Below are 18,969 nucleotides of genomic sequence, written 5' to 3'. Positions count from 1 at the left end.
GGTCATCCTGCTGTCCACTAGGACCCCCAGGTCCCTTTCCCCTACACTGGTCTCCAACAGCTCTGCCCCCAGCTTGTACTGGTACATGGGGTTGTTCTTGCCCAGATGCAGGACTCTACACTTGCCCTTGTTATATTTCATTAAATTTCTCCCCGCCCAGCTCTCCAGCCTGTCCAGGTCCCTCTGAATGGCTGCGCAGCCTTCCGGTGCGTCAGCCACTCCTCCCAGTTTTGTGTCATCAGCGAACTTGCTGACAGTGCACTCTATTCCCTCATCCAAGTCATTAATGAATATATTGAATAGTACTGGTCCCAATACCGACCCTTGAGGGACTCCGCTAGACACAGGCCTCCAACTGGACTCTGTCCCATTGACCACCACTCTCTGGCTCCTTTCCTTCAGCCACTTCACAATCCACCTCACTACCCAATCATCCAGACCACACTTCCTCAGTTTAGCTGTGAGGATGCTGTGGGAGACCGTGTCAAACGCTTTACTGAAATCGAGATAGACCACATCCACAGCTTTACCATCATCTATCCACCGGGTTACGTCCTCATAAAAGGCTATCAGGTTGGTTGAGCATGACTTCCCCTTGGTGAAGCCATGCTGAGTGCCCCTAATGATCCCCCTATCCTTGATGTGCCTAGAGACAGCACCAAGGACAAGTTGTTCCATCACCTTTCCGGGGATGGAGGTGAGGCTGACCGGTCTATAGTTACCCGGGTCCTCCTTCTTGCCCTTTTTGAAGACTGGAGTGACATTCGCTTTCCTCCAGTCCTCAGGCACCTCTCCCGTTGCCCACGACTTAGCAAAGATGATGGAGAGTGGCCTAGCAATGACTTCCGCCAGCTCCCTCAGCACCCGCGGGTGCATCCCATCAGGGCCCATGGATTTATGGATGTCCAGATTGCTTAATTGGTCCCTGACCCAGCCCTCATCTACCAAGAGAGATTCCTCCTCTATCCTGACTTCTTCTGGGGCCTCAGGGGTCCGGGGCTCCTCAGGACAGCCTCCAGCAGTATAGACAGAGGCAAAGAAGGCATTCAGTAACTCCGCCTTCTTTTTATCCTCTGTCTCCAGGGCACCCACCTCATTCATCAGTGGGCCTACATTGCCTCTAGTGAAAAACCCTCCACTTGGTTTTTCTAACTGGGATCTGCTCCTGAAATCCTGGCAACAAGTTGTTGTGGAATGGTGGTCTGCTTACTACCCCAATTTCAAATAATACGAACATATCTTTTTTTAGTTTCAGTCCAGTATTTGAGTAGCAAGTGGCATGTTTTCCTTCAGGAACCAAACAAGTGTAACTGACTTTCAGACTGCTTGTTTGGAATCTGCAAAAACGTAATGCAGAAATATAGATATGCCACAACTCTCACACAATATTCTTCATACTCTATGGTTTTCATATGGTATTCAGGTAGTTAATTGTTTTATCTGATGGTTCCCATGCTCTATGGTTCTCAGGCTCTATGAATAAATGTTTGCTTGTATATTGCACTTCTTAGTCATTACATAATGTCAGATTTTGCTAATTGTAAACCAGCAGTTATGGATATAAAGTATAACCAGTTTAGTCAGCAGAGGCAGCAGTGTTCTTACTAAAAACAAACTATTTGCATTGTATAGTACCATCTACTGTTGGTATCAGAACTACCCTTTCTTATTGATGAAAGGTTTCAATTTGGGATTTGGGTGAATCAGCGTCAGGAGAGACAGTATGCCTACATTTGTTCCAGTGGCCATTGTGCCATGCTCCTTTGGAGAAGCCAAATTAAAAAAAAGTCGTATGTTGCTCACAGAAGAATACATTATACATCCCCAAGTGAACTGCATGCTCCACTATCTATAAGCCAATGCATGTTTTCTGACCCGTGGTATATAAACTGCAGTTACCTGAGTAAGAAGTAGCACCTGAAATGGAAGTATTAATCTGCTGTGTTTCTACTGTGTGGTATACTCAGTGGTATAGCTTTGGAGAGAGTCTGTTTTCTTCCATGATTCTCTTCATGTGAGCTGTTTATTTCATTTGTCTTTGGTTACATGAAACCAAGGTAGCGCTGGGAAGAGATAAAGAGTTTCAGTGAATTCTCATACCAACGATCCCTTGAGAAAAGTGACAATGCACCACGTTCTTCTAAAAGGCTTTACAACCAAGTGTAATCACTGACAGGAAAGGAAAATAGAGTTCACTTTGCATGGGGTCAAGGGTGTCAGAGGAATATACTTCTGGTTTCTGAAAACTGATCAGATACTTGCAATACTTCCCATATTGATTGATTTTCTTACAGAAAGAAAAGCAGTGTACTGTCTGGCAAGGGGCAGTTTTGGTTACAGAGAACATTTCTGTATCGTCAAAGTTCATGAGGGGTTTGCTTGTTCATAAATATAGTCGGATGCTAAAGGTGATGAGACAGTTGAGGGAAACTGTGGAAGTGCTGTCAAGTGACCTCTATATGTAGGCTTCCAGTGTAAGAGAAGTAGAGGTTATCATTTAAGTCCATCAGCTTCAGCTAGGTGTTTGCTCCATTTAATGACTGCCTGTTATAAAAGGTAATGCTAGAGTGTGTGAGCTAGAAATCTTTTTGTGAATCTTTGCATTTTTGGAGTACTTTTAAAATAATGCACTTAATGGTGAAGGATTTGAAAAACATAAATATAAATAAATGCTTCATGTAGAACCTGTGTTTCTCTTGAGCTTTAACCACCTGCATCACTTATGCAATTTCAGTTATTATATTGAAATTGACTTGGAAGTACTTTCCTGAATTCAGGTTGCCCAGTGTTTCCCATTTTAAAGTCCTGTTTTCAGTTACATGTAACTTTGCCAAAGAATAATCATTCAGTCTGAAATTTTCCATGTAACTTGCTTTAAAAAGGTTTTAAGAAATTTCCGTCCAGACATTTCTTAAACTGAGTCTAGGTTAAAAAAAAACATGTTTGACTGTGATAATTTTTAACTTTTTCATTGAGTATTACTGTGTCTGCGCTTTGGAGCAACAGCTAGAAATAGAACAAGTGGATAGCTGTTTTTCTGGTGCCAGGGCAATGCCTTTTACTTTTATAAGCTTTTCAAACATCTCAGTTGGCATGTGCTCACTTGAGAGTTTTAAGAGTTTGGCAGCTCTGTCCCCTGTAGTTTCTTGATTCTCCAAGTGTTCCCAAGCCTCAGCCTTTACAGGCTGCTTGGGGTTGTCTCTGAAATTGCTCTTAGGGGTGCTGCTGGCTGTTCACCTTGAGAGCAGAGAGCCCATCTGCTTTTCCCTGTCTGTGTTCTTGCAGCGAGAGGAAAATGAGGAAAGTGGAAGAGGAGCAGGTTCACTGGATTGCAGTCTCCCTGCAGTCTTTCTTCTGAGATTCTTTGCACCACAGTGTCATAGCTCAACTATATTAAAAGTGATCAGCATCATTGGACTTGGCAGATAGGTCAAATCATTAGCCTGGGTACCATGCTAATCATAACTGCCTGCATTAACCTAAGATAATGTAAGACTTCCTCACATGCACAGTCACAGCTGGTTCTAAAGCTGGCAACTGACCTAAGGTTTTTGTTGCTGTTGGTTCCATGCTGCTGTCCCTCAGCAGACTGTGCACTCTGTCTTTTGGGCAGTCCTATTTCATTCTTCCTCTGGAGAAGGCACAATAAGCGATATGCTTCAGGTACATCTCTCGAGGAATTTTTATAGAATCATAGAATGGTTTCCGTTGGAAGGGACCTTAAAGACCATCTAGTTACAACCCCCCTGCCACGGGCAGGGACATCGTTCCATTAAACCAGGTTGCTCAAAGCCTCATCCAGTCTGGCCTTAAACACTGCCAGGGAGGGGGCATCCACAACTTCTCTGGGAAACCTGTTCCATTGTCTCACTACCCTCACAGTAAAGAATTTCATCCTAATATCTAATCTACATCTACCCTCTTTGAGTTTTAAACCGTTCCCCCTCATCCTGTCACTACTTGCCCTTGTAAAACGTCCCTCTCCAGCTTTCCTGTAGGCCCCTTTCAGGTACTGGAAGGCTGCTAGAAGGTCCCCCTGGAGCCTTCTCTTCTCCAGGCTGAAGAGCCCCAACTTTCTCAGCCTGTCTTCATAGGAGAGATGCTCCAGCCCTCTGATCATCTTCATGGCCCTCCTCTGGACTCGCTCCAACAAGTCGATGTCCTTCTTATGTTGGGGGCCCCAGAACTGGATGTAGTACTCTAGGTGGGGTCTCACAAGAGCAGAGTAGAGGGGCAGAATCACCTCCCTCGACCTGCTGGCCACGCTGCTTTTGATGCAGCCCAGGATATTGTTGGCCTTCTGGGCTGCAAGCGCACACTGCCGGCTCATGTTGAGCTCAGGAAGTCATGTTTTCCTCAAAAAGTCATGTTTTCCTCAGAAAGTCATCATTATCAACCTGCAGTTGGGCCATTGATTGTTTTCTTTTTGGCACTTAGGAATTTCTGTCTCTGGCTAAAACACAATACTCTGTAGGCTATAGAATCTGCCACCACTGTGTGCACTGCAGATTTGGCACAGGTACACCAGAACATCATTGCTGGTGGATGTCTGGCTGCTTATCCTGCTGTTCATATAAAGGAATATATCTGTCATGTCATATCACAACTTGTCTGTATTCTATCCTAAAAAAAAAAAAATGAAGATAATCCAAAAGATTGTTGTAGCCAATGCAAAAGCCTTCAAATACTGACTCATGAAGAGACTAGGATGTATTTCAGAAATTATGGAGATGCTGCTCAAATTTAAACTGAATGACATAAAGGAGAGCAAGATATAAACTGATAAAGATGATGTTGTACAGGGAAATGCTATTACCTTGAAAAGATGTTCAAAAAGCTGTAGCTTTGAATGGAAAATTCTGATATTGTATAATTTGTGAACTTGATATGTTTAAGATTAATATGTTTAAAATATGAGTGATATACTGAAATTACTTAGTGACTGTTGAAATGGACAGATCCAGTGTGTCTTTCCACAGTGAAACTTGGAAAATACCTGGACACTTCAGAATGTAATTCGTTTAAATTATGTGTTCTTAATGAGTATTAGTCAGCAATTTGTTTTCAGATGTGTATCACTGCTATTCTTTGTCCAGTACCTAACTTAAGTTATTAATGGAAAAAGAGGAGGAATATGACAATTAGTGTAAAAGGCTATTGACAACAATTTTGATCCTAGAAAGATATTTTACCAAAATTTCATTAATTGCACATCTCTTTAGACAGAAGTCTTTTGCATATGCCATTAACACTACTAATAACTGACCTTTGACTTACAGTATTTTCAGTTGCCATTAATTTTTTAAGGGATTGTCATCTTTAGCCAGGCTTGAGTTTCTTTCAAAGGGATCTAATTGGGTAAAATTGAATGCCAATCAGAAATTAGCAGCAGAAATGACAAATTTCTGACAAGCAAGCTGGAACCCAGAAAAGAAGTGTGAACAAACAAGGAACTGAGAGCTAACTCTGAGGTAACCAAATGGTTTTGTTTGATATACTAGTTGAATGAACAGTGGTTTACCAGGTCAGAAAATTAAAAGACTACTAGAGCAGAAACTTAAGTTACCTTTACAGGGAAAGAGCTACATGCTGATCAGGAAGCACGTAGTATTCTTTACTTCTCTAGCAGGAAGTGAACAGGATTATTTGCAGACTGTATGACACTTAGCACTTATAAGGGTGTCAGACATGACAAAAACACGTATTTTGTATGTCCATGTGTATGCATGACTGGATTGTTAAACACTGGGGTCCATTTTAGTGTCGTCTAATTTTCAGGAATGAAATGGTTATGGTGTAGACCATTTAGACACCTACACACAGGATAAGCACAACAATTAGAGGCTGTCTTCATGTCTCACCCCTCTTAAAATTCCATGCTGCAACAGGCTTCTTCACACTGACTCTTTATGCGACCTGGAAAAGAAGAATGTCTTCCATTAACATAGCTAATAATTCCTGTCCATGGGGCTATATATTGGAGTCATTAGGACAGGTAGTGGGGTTGTAGATCTCAGGGGACAATTTGACTGTTTTGTAAGTGATAGGAATGTGTGAATAAACCAAGCAACTATTTCTTATGTTTTGTTTATAAATTTATCATAAAACCCTTAAGGGTGGTGTTATGCAGAAGTTAGCAATGAAAATTATCTCCTACTGCTCTACAAGATGTCTAGGGCGTAGAAACTCCTTTTTATAGCAATAATTATCCATGTCCATTCTCTCATAGCCAAGATTTATAAAGAAAGTTATTTGATACTTCCAAATTGAATGGTGATCCTCTTCTTAATCCACCTTGTGATACTGTGGTTTTCTTTGATTCTTTGAAGAAAACTGTATTGTATTCTTCCAGCAATTCTCATCAGACTCTGCTATTTCAGCAAGAAATATTTTTTCAGATAAGCCACCTTTGTCGCATTCAAATTGCTGGTTATGAAGATAATGTAGCAATCATTATTCATGTTGCTAACCATATCATTTTGCTAAAAAAAACAAACATACAAAATAAAGTTTCATCCTATTTGTTTATTGCATTGAATGATATTTTTGTTAATTATCTTTCTTGCACCAATTATTTATTCTGAACAGTTATTTTTGGCACAGTATCATTATGCAAAAGGATAGAGCCTGAATTCTTTACTATTTCCAGGATTAGCCCAGTTGTCACTAGGGAGACTACTTGTGGAATGAAGAAATCAGATTTGGCCAAAAAATGGTGATCAACTATTTCTAAGCAGCCTGCTTAAAGATACAGTTAAATCTCAAGTGAAGATTACTGTAATATAATTTATTTGTCCTATTTCATTTTTTCTCATTTACCTTGTTTCATAAGCATTTTGAGAAGCCTGAAAGAAGAGGGCTGTACCTTAAAGTATAAATATTGGTTAGGGATACAACATTCATTATTTTGGGGCTGCTGTACAAGCACTTTTGTATGTAATTGTTCTCACTTCTGCTTATTCTGGTTTGATTTTGAGTATTGTCTGGTATGCATAATCCCAAGACAATTTCAGATGAGACATTGAAAAAAAATTTTCTGGAAGGAAATTGCCCATTTTTTGAAATCAATCCATTATGAAGCAGAGTTAGTACTGTTCTTGTTGATGCATTTGTTCATTTAAAGATGTTTAGCCATTAATTCTTCTGAGATTAATCAAGTGGTAAAACAATTAACATCAGTGACATCTTGTCTGGATCTAGGGCCCACATGGCTAGCAAACAACTGTTTCCTCACTTAGGGTCCAATTTTGACATGTTTTACAAATATCTGACTGATTCTGTGATTTTTTCAGATGCTTTAAAATTGGCTGCTAGACTATCTTGTTTAAAAAAAAAAAAATCCCACTTCTTTCTCCAAAGGAACTGCTATTTTGACATCATTCCACTTTCTTTCCTTTTTTTCTTTTTCTTTTTTTTAAAAGTTTCTGAAAAAAAGTATGGGAAATGATTGCAGACCTATTTTGTTTCAAATGAAGTGTCTACTGTAGATAGAAAATTTCAATCTGGCAATAGCTCAATTCCTAGTATAGTGAAGGTCCTATAGTAGGCTACAGAAATTGATTTGAATATTGTTCTTATGCAGTTAAATCTCTTAGACATAAATATGCCCAAACTGCCATTCCTTGAGAAGAAAACATAAAAACCTTATGAATTATACAGTAAGCAAGCAGATTTGAAGGTTGCATAAGAGACTGACTGATGTAACTGTATACCATGTTGTGTCCTGGAAATCAGACCTTTGATAAAGATTTTCTGCCCCAGAAATTCTTACATTATTTTTTATGATTAGATAAGGATGGTAGATACAACAGTGAATGGCTCAGTTTTCAAGATCTGCCATGATTTTTGTTTTTAGAAGTAAATCATGATTCTGAGACATAATCTCATTTGCTGACTGAGCAACTAAGTCAAATCTATGAGAGGTATTACCAAGTGAAGACTGCTATATCTTTAGATCCTTTATCTAGGCATAGTTAGACCCACCATTAGATCCATCATTCCTCTTTAAATAATCAGTTGAGCACGTCCTGTCTTGAATCTCTCCTTTAGAAGTTGAGAGGAGTATTTTAGTGCCTTAGTTTTCACCAGTAGCATGGACATCTTGCTTTATAGAATAACAGATTGTTTAGATTCCAGATTATAAAGAATGCAGCTCTTGGGATTCCTGGAGGTCTTCCTGAAGGCTTGAAACATGTTTTTCTAAGACTTTACACAGGGTCCCAGTGAAATTCCCGAGCTGGTATAAAATCATATTGATTTTTTTTTCTTGAAGCATATTATGTGACTGTCCAAGCATACCATATCTTACAAACCCTTAATGCTCCTTACATTCCATGACATTTTTTTTTCAGTCATTTTTACCAGCTCAACTGGATAAACCATTACTGTCATTCTTGTCCAACTGTCTAGTGTGAGAAATTCCACTTTAAGGAAAAAAAGTACCTACAGGCATATTAATGCTTTAATAAATGCTCAGGGACAGAAAGCATCAGCTCTCCTTAAAAATAACAGAATAATTTAAACATGGGAATATCCTTGTAGCCAAAAACAGAGAGAAATTGAATGGCCATGAATTGATAGAGCTTGGAAGAAATTACAAAAAATTCTGGCTACGATTAATAAGAGATTCACTTAAAAATCATCTTCCTTCTTCAGTTTATTCCATCTCCTCTTCTTGTTTCAACAGCAAGCATAGACAGGACTTTCTGTGTTGACTCTAGAAGAATACATGCTGCTTCCTGTGGTGTCCCAGCTGTATGTAGAAAGGTGCTAGGTTATATCAGCATACCAATGGTCCACACACACCCACTGGGAAGTGTTCTGCAACAGAAACAATACACTCAGAATTAAAATCATATTACTGCAAAGGAAATGAGAAAAATACATATAGTTAAATGGTTTGGTCACTTTCTTTGCATTATTCCTTACAATCTTGTTACATAAAAGAAGTCTGACATTTTTAGGCAACTCCTTGTTTTCAAGTATATGGATTATAAGGATATTGGAAAGTAAAATGTGTAAATATCAGTTATATGTGAGTGAATGTCCTATATGTCCCAAGTTTTTCTCTCCTGTATGGAATTACAGACCATGGTTCTGAAATTCATTTTCATTTTCAGTAATTCCACCAACTCAAGTGAACTGCCATTGGTTAATACCTGTGAGTATATGTCTACATGCACACAGAGGATAGGGTAGGAGCAACTTTTTCTATAAACGAGTTGACTGCAGGTTTGCAATAACTTCTGCATCCCTACTGCCTTCTCCTAAAGCTGCAGCTTTGTGGAAACTGAAATTTGTCACCTGAAAACCTAAATTGATGCCTCTTGAATGAAAAAGAAAGTGCTCATTTTTTAATAGTTTATCACATATAATTTACTGATTGCTTCTTAATAGCTTGATTTCAGCTCACAGGATAAGCAGGATTCTACTTCCATATTTAAGCTCCATAAAGCACTAATTACTCAAGTTATTTCCAAAAAGATACTCTTTTCTGTTCTGGAAGGTGTGAAACAATGTGTGCAGGATGCCAGTCCACACAATGTTCATTTGTGTACATCAAACAGAGAGATGAGTGAGATTTTTGTGTCTTCCACTGTCAGGGGGACTTAGAGAAGAACAAGATATTTCTGCATATTTATTGTTACCTTGTGTCTGCTTCCTAAATAAATTTCTCATTGGAGTTTCTAGTAACTCGACTATGTGTCAGTTTAAGAGTGTAGAGTCACTCCATGTGATGGCAATGTCCCACTCATCCCAGAAACTGACCAACTCACAATCACCCATCGGTTGACCTTCCCCACACTCTTATGGCTGTTGCCTTGGTGTAGTTTCTACCTGCAAGTAGAAGCAGAGCCCGAGTACCATGCCTTAAAGATAAGTGCCTAGAATAAGTCACTTGTCTGCTGGCCCAAGTGACTTCTTGGTCTGAGAGACACACGAGCACATGTTAAGGAACTGAACCAAAGTTTCCCAGGTTTTCAATGACTGCCTAGTCCTGGACAGTGTAGACAGCCAATCCTGGATCTGATAAACTTCATTCTAGTCTGTCTTCATCATTACAACTGAGTGGAGTTGTGCCACTGTGTGCAGTAGGGGCAGATGATGATATCTGAGAATGATACTGAGTGACTGGTATTCTGCACTGCAATACTTTTTTCCTCTTTGTTATTTAGTGGCTCAGTTTATCATTCCCTCTAGTGAACTGCATTTTTTAATGGAATACTATTTGTCTTGTTACAGTTGATAGAAAAACTGAGAAATTGGAAGGAGAAGTAAAAAATACCCCAATGATGGCCATGCACCTTTAGATCATCTTCTAAGAAAAGAAATTCTCCTTGGGGTGGACCTAAGAGAAACAAGAAAACTATAATCCCTAAAGATTTGCTCTAGTCCTACAAGATAAATGGGTATTAATGTCATAGTGAGCATGCAAATGGCATCTTCTTTCACCTTCCCAGTGGACAGGTTATTAGGAATCCCTTAAAGGAATACACATACGTGCTATCAGGCACTTGCTCTGTAACTATTCAGATTCAGTGCTGGCTGCTTGGCCTCTTTAAAGAAGGCCGTAGACTCTCAGTGAATTCCCGGATCAGGGGTAATAGACAAATAAACAGCAACAGAGGCACCTGAAATAGCTTCATAGGAGCTGAAAGTCTAAAGAAATTGCCAGCTTGAACATGCAGTTAGCAAGATTTAGTAGAGCTTTTCAGCAAGCCAACATTTTGCTTTTTTCCCTTTGCACTGGTCAAGGTAGATAACATACAGTAGTTGGTGGTCATACAAATTGCCTCTGTGTTAAAAGTACTCCTTCATCTTCTGTTAAGTTTTATATAATAGAATGTTATCATATATCATTATAGTCTGCTTAATGCAAACCTCCCAACTGTATAAATAATTTCATGTAGTAATTCTGTAAAATTAGGATACGTTCTTTTGAATGGGGCAAAGGAAAGCGGAGAAGAGAAATGGGGTTTGTTTTGGTTTGGATACTTTTTAGCTTACATGACCTCGTATCCCTACATTCTGGTAAAATATGTCTGATCTGTGACTTTGTCTTTCTCCTTTTTCGTAGTCCATTTCTGACCTGGAGAGACATACAGCATATTATTGTCAGGACTTCACGTGCAGGACATCTGAATGCGAACGACTGGAAAACTAATGCGGCTGGTTATAAGGGTGAGAGCTTCCTTTCTTCTTTGCCATCAGAAGCAATATCTTATGATATTTTTGAAGAAGAAATATCTCAAGTACTTTGTTTGACCCTATGTTGTGCATAGTTTTGAGACCTTTCAGGCTCAAACTGAAGGGGCCTATCTCCTCTTTTATAAGGAAAACCCCTTAGAATGACTAAACCCAAAAATGGCAGCTGCAAAATGCATTGGCCAGATCTTCTTAGTCCCTTTCAGTCCTATTTCATGCACTGCTGGCATAAAACTAAGTAAATTGGTGGTTTTTAATTTTTCCTTGTATAGCTAGTATTCTGATAAAAAAGTCTAGAGTTGAGAATACAGCAATTTCTGGATTTAGACCATGTTCTCATTCAGAATTGTTGACAATTTTGATTAAAAATGACAGAATAATATTTTCAAATATCTGTTTTATATGATTCGTGCTACATTATTTATATTTAAGATTTATGTCAGATTTAGGATAAAATAAAATCTTGAGCTATCAGGACTTCTAATGGGACAGAAATCATACTATTCAGTCAGCTGTCATGTAGTTTTCGAAAATTTTGTACAGTCTTGAAATTTTGTATTAAAGCTACATCTTTTTAACTTTTATTTCTCTTTTGTAATGTAAGCAGAGGTAAACATTTGTGCCATTAAGTAAGATCTATATGTTCAGGATGGGTTAAAACTGGATCTTGAATCCATAGAACATTGTATTTCAACATAGATTGGCTTCTGATTCCCATTCACTAAATTCTTACTGCTTTCAGTTTGGATTGCATCTAAAAAAAAACCCAGAATGGCTTAGTTCTGGTTTCTTTACCCTGGTTTCACTTTAAAATTGAAGCCTAGCTTTAATCTATTTCCAATCAAGACACTGCTACCATAGCGCATCTTTAATATATCATTCTGACCTATGACATTTCTGCTGCAATGGAATAGAAACCAAACCAAGAAAACTTTTATTTTTGGATCCAAACCAGACTCTAACTACAGAGAATCGATTTAGAAATGGGTATTTGACTTGAATTCCCTCATTGCATGAAGGTTCTGACATTCAAGAGCTGGTTTTGTCTCATTTACAAGCGCATGTCCACACACAAAACACATAGTAGTGAGAAATAGATACTTCCTTAATTGCAATAACATTACAGTATTTGTTATTGTGAAACATTTGCCAGGATTTAAAAAGTTTTGGCAGGAGATTGTGACCATATTATCATTTTGTTGGAGCTATCTGAAGTTTAAACAATGCTTTTCAAGTAGCATAATGTAGAGCACTTTTTTTCCGTAACTCACCTCCAAAATCCTATATTTTTATGTTTTTCCACTTGTTGCCCAAGAGAGGCAAACATCCAGTGAGGCATTTCACAGCAGCTGTCACTCATTGTCAAGGGAAAGGTCACATTAACACACCAGCAGTAGCAGCACTGGCAGCAGGACTTGCCCTGTTGCACCACTGGAGCCTACCTATTCTGAGTCCTTGAAGCCACACATTTTTCTATGCATTGTAGCAGATAAATAGTGAGGAAAAGGGCTGGAAAAAGGTTTCTCTTCCACTTGTGCAAAGTCGCAAATATAGATAAGCTTAACTGGGGGATTAGGATTCAGAAAGATACAACTTGAGCTGGCAGAGCTCTGCTGTAGACTCCGTAGTGGAAATGAAGAAGAGGAAGACAAACTAAGTGCCTCGACCTCTGTGGAGCTCAGGAATCAACCTTAACCCAAATAAAAGCACTAGTTTTAACTAAATTATTTTGGCAACTTAAGCTGAGCAAATGGTTCCAATAAAAATGCAGCTCTCTAAACCTCTGTTGGTTTTGGAAGAAATAGAAGCAAAAGATTTAGATTAAATCACAATATCCAAACCTGAATTCAAAAGGGGGTTTGCACACCGCTGCTGGCAAAACTGAAACAGTTTTTTTACTATTGCACGTGGCAATATTTAGTATAATATTACACTATTATCCTTCACTATTGCCAAGAGTAACAATTAAAGTATGACTTTTCATAGATGAATTACTCAGATCAGGCTGAGTTCCTTAAGGAATTGTATCATAATTTTGTTGATGGTAAGATCCATATTTCTTCCACAGCATGTTCTTAACAAGGGAAGGGGTAGATTTTTATTAACTAAAGCAAAGATAGTCACGAAAAAACAATCTGCCTTTCTTCCATGCATACTGGGGAAGAAAGAAGAAAATGAGGAAGAAGAGAGACAAGCCTGCTCCTTTAGAAATGAGAACTGAAAGGGTGAAAACAACAAAAACTTGGAAAAACCTCTCACTCAACAAAGGGTCAGCAAGAGCTGGTAGTTGAAAGTGGGTCAGCATGCCTTTTCAGAGGGCTGTTTTGCTGGGCTGCGTGGCAGCCCTGTCCCTCGCTATACTTCCTGGCAGTGTTTTGCTATTGTGGAACACACAGAAGGAGCTCACAGATGCCATTGCTGGTTGCAAGATCTCCTTTTCTTTCTGTCTTACATTCATCAAAAGAAAGATTAATTCATGAAAAACACTTGAGCCAGCTAGTGATTTGCAAAAGTTGTGCCTGTTATTTGTTTAATTTTCTGGCAAGTAAACAGCATTCGTTAAATGCATGTCAATAGAATTAACTGAGGAATAGGCAAGAATTTTTTCCTGGTAATTTTTTTATTATTGTTTTGCCAGCCAGCATGTATCTTTCCTCAGGAACTTATTACCAGGTAGTCTCAAAAAGAAAGACTTGAATACTCATTTTGGGATATTCTCTGGTTAGTCAGTTGTACATACAATTTGTCACTAGATAGATGTTATGCTCCATTTTGCTTCAAAATCAGAGGGTTTTTTTATAATTAAGGCGGTTAATTAACTGATTATGTGGAAAAATACTAGAGAACATCTGGTTTTGTGAAGATAACAAAACTGTTGATCTGTTTTTGCTATGGCAGACTGGTATGCAAAGGCTCCGTGTTCTGTCAGTTGTTTGGTCAACAACAGAGCATGCAACTGCATTCATAAAAAGGCAACGCTGCGTTAATGCTGGCTTGTCTCTCGGTTGAAAGATACAGAATGAAACACTGCAGTTTTAAGAACAATGATCAAATCATCTGAACAATTCTCTATCTAGAAGTGAAGCTCCAAATACTGTCAAATACTGTCTCTGGGGAAACAGACCATTTGCAGTGAAGGAATACTTTTAATTTGCAGGGAGATTTTTAGAGAACGTCCTTCACTACTCTTAGCTCTAAACTGTAGACGGTAAGACTTCAGTACAGTGAAATAAAATGCTACTGAAAGATAAAAGGAAATCAAAACTCTAGCCACTTTATTTCATTTTCAGGCCATTCCTAGGCCCAGTGGAGGAATTCTCCCTACAGAAACTGAGAGTCCTCTCATTTGCCAGAGTTACATTGCATGCCTTTAGGTTAGCCAAAGTATCTGTTCCTTCCACTGGAGACAACTGATCACTTAATGTTTTATGGCCTTTTAATATAATTGCTTAATTACAGTATTTACTAAAACTGGTGATTATTCTTGTTGTGAGCAGAATATTATCAGTCTGGGAGTGAGAAAGAGATGAGCCTATCTACGTTCTTAGATAGGAGACCTAGATTGGCCAGATTTAAATTGCTGTAGGGTGAACAGTAACCAGGCACAAATTCAGAGACTAGCAAGAAAATCTTCAAAACGGTACGTACATTTCAGAGAAGATAAATAAACTATTCATAAACACCCTGCTCCATATTTTCAATAACTTTAAAATTGTATTTTTTAAATGATTGTTAAAAGCTGGTATAAGACTTTTGAAAAATAGCAAGCACTTGTTAATGGATATGTCAACCGATCAAAGCTGTTCATCTATCAAAAGGCCTTCCAGTCTTACAGATGCTAGCTGGTATTTTCACACGCCGTTAGCAGCCAATATCAACTCCTACCCACCCCTAATGCACGTACACACAGTCCATGGAGCAAGTGAAACACGAGCTTTGAGTTTGGCTGGTTTAATATCCTGGTTTTGGGTAGTTCGCAATCTGACATCACACACATGAAGTTGCATTGGTTTTTGTAGGAATGAGGAAGACCATATCCTATGCAAGCTAGACTAATGATTTTTTTGTGTTTGAAAGATTAAGCTGATATTTTCAGGTAGTAACTTAGAAAGCTGGTGGAAAGTTTCTTGTTCAATTTGTTGACAAACATGGGCAAATGCAAGCTGTCTCACATGTGACTTGTTTCTCTCACTCTCCCAGGGCTGTGTTGGTCGAGGCAGTGTTTTCTCACTAGGAATACCCCTAGTGCCATGTTGTCTGCCCACCTGCTCTTCTCAGCAGGCCCATGGCTTCATTGCCAAGCCATGAAACAGAGCTATTTCTGCAGCTCTGTACCACCCAGGGAATCCCCTTAAGCCAGATTTTGTGTCCAAATGCATAAGTCCTTGAAAAAGGCTCCAGCTCACTAGTGTCACTTTCTAAACCACTGGTGTAATCATGACACCATCAGAAGAATTTAACATCTGGAATCCTATTTACCAGACATTAAGCTACACAATTTTAATGTTGTAGGAATTACGTTTATCAAGAAACAAGCATATAACGTACCATTTCCAAATGTGAGCCACGTGAGCCAGAACCTTACTAAGTTTTTCATGTAGGCATCAATGAAGTTGCAATAAGAAGTCTAAGGGCAATCAAAAGAGACTTCAGGGCCTTGGGACAACTGGTTGAGGGATCAGCAGCACAAGTAGTGTTCTCCTCTATCCTTCCAGTTGCAGGGAATGATGAGGGAAGAAACAGGAGGACCCAGCAGATCAATACCTGGCTCCGAGACTGGTGTCACTGGCAAAATTTGGGGGTTTTTGGTCATGGGTCAGTCTACAGGACACCAGGCCTGCTGGCGATGGATGGGATACACCTGTCTCAAAAGGGGAAAAGGATCTTTGCGCAGGAATTAGCAGGGCTAATTGAAAGAGCTTTAAACTGGATTTGAAGGGGGAAAGGGATAAAACCAGGCTCACTAGAAATAAGTCTGGGGGCAGCATGCCAGTGTTTGAGGGACAGTGTGCTAGTGAGGTCCTCTGGTCTGCTCCACAATGTGCTGAGTACACTAGAGCACATTTGCAATGTCACTGTACTAATGCACGCAGCACCCTAGCCATCTCAGTGGAGGCAGGGGATGGAGATCCACATGACAGCAAAGATGCAAGGGTTGTTGATGTGTTAGGAACTACGGAGGCACCTGAGAACAGTCACGTAGGAATTAGGGATCAATAACCCACCTGAAGTGCGTCTACACCAATGCATGCAGCATGGTCAACAAACAGGAGGAGCTGGAAGCCATTGTGCACCTGGAAAACTATGATATAGTTGCAATCACGGAAACATGGTCAGATGACTCACACAACTGGAGTGCTGCAATGGATAGCTATAAACTCTTCAGAAGGGAGAGGCAAGGAAGTAGAGGTGGTGGGGTAGCCCTGTATGTTAGGAAGTGTTTGACTCTCTAGAGCTTAACTGATGGTGATGAAAAGGTCAAGTGTTTATGAGTAAGAATCAGGGGAATGGCCAACAAGGCAGATATCATGGTGGGAGTCTGCTATAGACAACCCAATCAGGATGAAGAGACAGATGAGATATTCTATAAGCAGCTGGGAGAAGTCTCATGATTGCTAGCCCTTATTCTTTTGGGGGACTTCAACTTGCCAGATATCTGCTGAAAATACAATGCAGCAAAGAGGAAACAGTCTAGGAGGTTCCTGGAGTGTGGGGAAGATAACTCCCTGACACAGCTGGTGAGTGAGGCAACTAGGGAAGGTGCCCTGCTGGACATGCTGTTTGTGAACAGAGAAGGACTTGTGGGTGATGTGATGGTTGGAGGCCGTCTTGGGCATAGGAATCATGAAATGACAGTTTTTGATTCTTGTAGAAGTAAGGAAGGGGGTCAGCAGAACTGCTACCTTGGACTGCTGGAGGGCAGACTTTGGCCTGCTTAGGGGCCTGGTTGACAGAGTCCTGTGGGAGGCAGTCATGAAGGGCAAAGGAGTCCAGGGAGGCTGGACACTGTTCAAGAAGGAAATCTTAGACGCACAGGAGCAGGCCATCCCCATGTGCCGAAAGACAAGCTGGCAGGGAGGAAGACCGGCCTGGATGAACAGAGAACTTTGGCTAGAACTCAAGAGAAAAAAAGAGAGTTTATGACCTTTGGAAGAAGGAGCAGGCCACTCAGGAGGACTACAAGGATGTTGTGAGGTTATGCAGGAAGAAAATTAGAAGGGCCGAAGCCCAACTAGAACTTAACTTGGCTACTGCTGTAAAAGACATTAAAAAATGTTTCTATAAATACATTAACAACAAAAGGAGGGCTACGGAGAATCTCCATCCTTTATTGGATGTAGGAGGAAACACAGTGACAAAGGCTGGGGAAAAGACTGGTGTACTTAGTACCTTCTTTGCCTCAGTCTTTAATAGTAAGACCAGTTGTTCTACAGATACCCAGCGCCCTGAGCTGGAAGACAGGGACGGGACGCAGAACAAAGCTCCCATAATGCAAGGGGAAATAGTTAGCGACCTGGTACGCCACTTAGACACACACAAGTCTATGGGGCTGGACAGGATCCACCCAAGGGTACTGAGGGAGCTGGCAGAAGTGCTCACCAAGCCACTTTCCATCATTTGTCCGCAGTCCTGGATAACCGGGGAGGTCCCAGGTGACTGGAAGTTAGCAAATGTGATACCCATCTATGAGAAGGGCCAGAAGGAGGATCCGGGGAACTACAGGCCTGTCAGTCTGACCTCAGTGCTGGGGAAGGTTATGGATCAGATCATCTTGAGTGCCATCACGCAGCACGTACAGGACAACCAGGCGATCAGGCCCAGTCAGCATGGGTTTATGAAAGGCAGGTCCTGCTTGACTAACCTCATATCCTTCTATGACAAGATGGCCTTCTTACTGGATGAGGGAAAGGCTGTGGATGCTGTTTACCTGGACTTCAGTAAAGCCTTTGATACTGTTTCCCACAGCATTCTCCTGGAGAAACTGACTGCTCATGGCTTGGACGGGCGTACGCTTTGCTGGGTAAAAAACTGGCTGGATGTCTGAGCCCAAAGACTTCTGGTGAATGGAATTAAATCCAATTGGTGGCTGGTCACAAGTACACCAGGGCTCAGTACTGGGACCAGTTCTCTTTAACATCTTTATCAATGATATGGATGAGGGGATCGAGTGCACCCTCAGTAAATTTGCAGACGACGCCAAGTTGGGTGGCAGTGTTGATCTGCTTGAGGGTAGGAAGGCTCTGAAGAGGGATCTGGACACACTGGATCGATGGGCCGAGGCCAATTGTATGAAATTCAACAAGGCCAAGTGTCAGGTCTTGCACTTGGGTTACAACAACCACATGCAATGCTACAGGCTTGGGGAAGAGTGGCTGGAAAGCTGCCCAGCAGAAAAGGACCTGGGGGTATTAGTCAACAGCCAGCTGAATATGAGCCAGCAGTGTGCCCAGGTGGCCAAGAAGGCCAATAGCATCCTGGCTTGTATCAAAAATAGCGTGGCCAGCAGGACTAGGGAAGTGATCATCCCCCTGTACTCGGCACTGGTGAGGCCGCACCTTGAATACTGTGTTCAGTTTTGGGCCTCTTACTACAGGAAAGACGTTGAGGTGCTGGAGCGAGTCCAAAGAGGGCAACGAAGCTGGTGAAGGGTCTAGAGCACAAGTCTTATGAGGAGCAGTTGAGGGAACTCGGGTTGTTCAGTCTGGAGAAAAGGAGGTTCAGGGGAGACCTTATCACTCTCTACAACTACCTGAAAGGCGGTTG

At 40.6% G+C, this 18,969-nt stretch overlaps 1 protein-coding gene across 2 annotated transcripts in view; it reads left to right on the top strand.

Moving 5' to 3' along the window:
• PCSK5 (proprotein convertase subtilisin/kexin type 5) overlaps nt 1-18,969 on the top strand; it is a 259,149-nt gene that overhangs the window by 143,393 nt on the left and 96,787 nt on the right. For both annotated transcript variants that reach the window (XM_068422259.1, XM_068422260.1), the window contains exon 10: nt 11,078-11,181. In XM_068422259.1, coding sequence (XP_068278360.1) covers nt 11,078-11,181 — 104 coding nt within the window. The remainder of the gene's footprint in view (nt 1-11,077; nt 11,182-18,969) is intronic.

Source organism: Nyctibius grandis, chromosome Z (genome assembly GCF_013368605.1).
Source record: "Nyctibius grandis isolate bNycGra1 chromosome Z, bNycGra1.pri, whole genome shotgun sequence".
Taxonomy (NCBI): domain Eukaryota; kingdom Metazoa; phylum Chordata; class Aves; order Nyctibiiformes; family Nyctibiidae; genus Nyctibius; species Nyctibius grandis.
The sequence above is the reverse complement of the archived record's forward strand: the minus strand, read 5'-3'. Positions and strand labels throughout refer to the sequence as shown.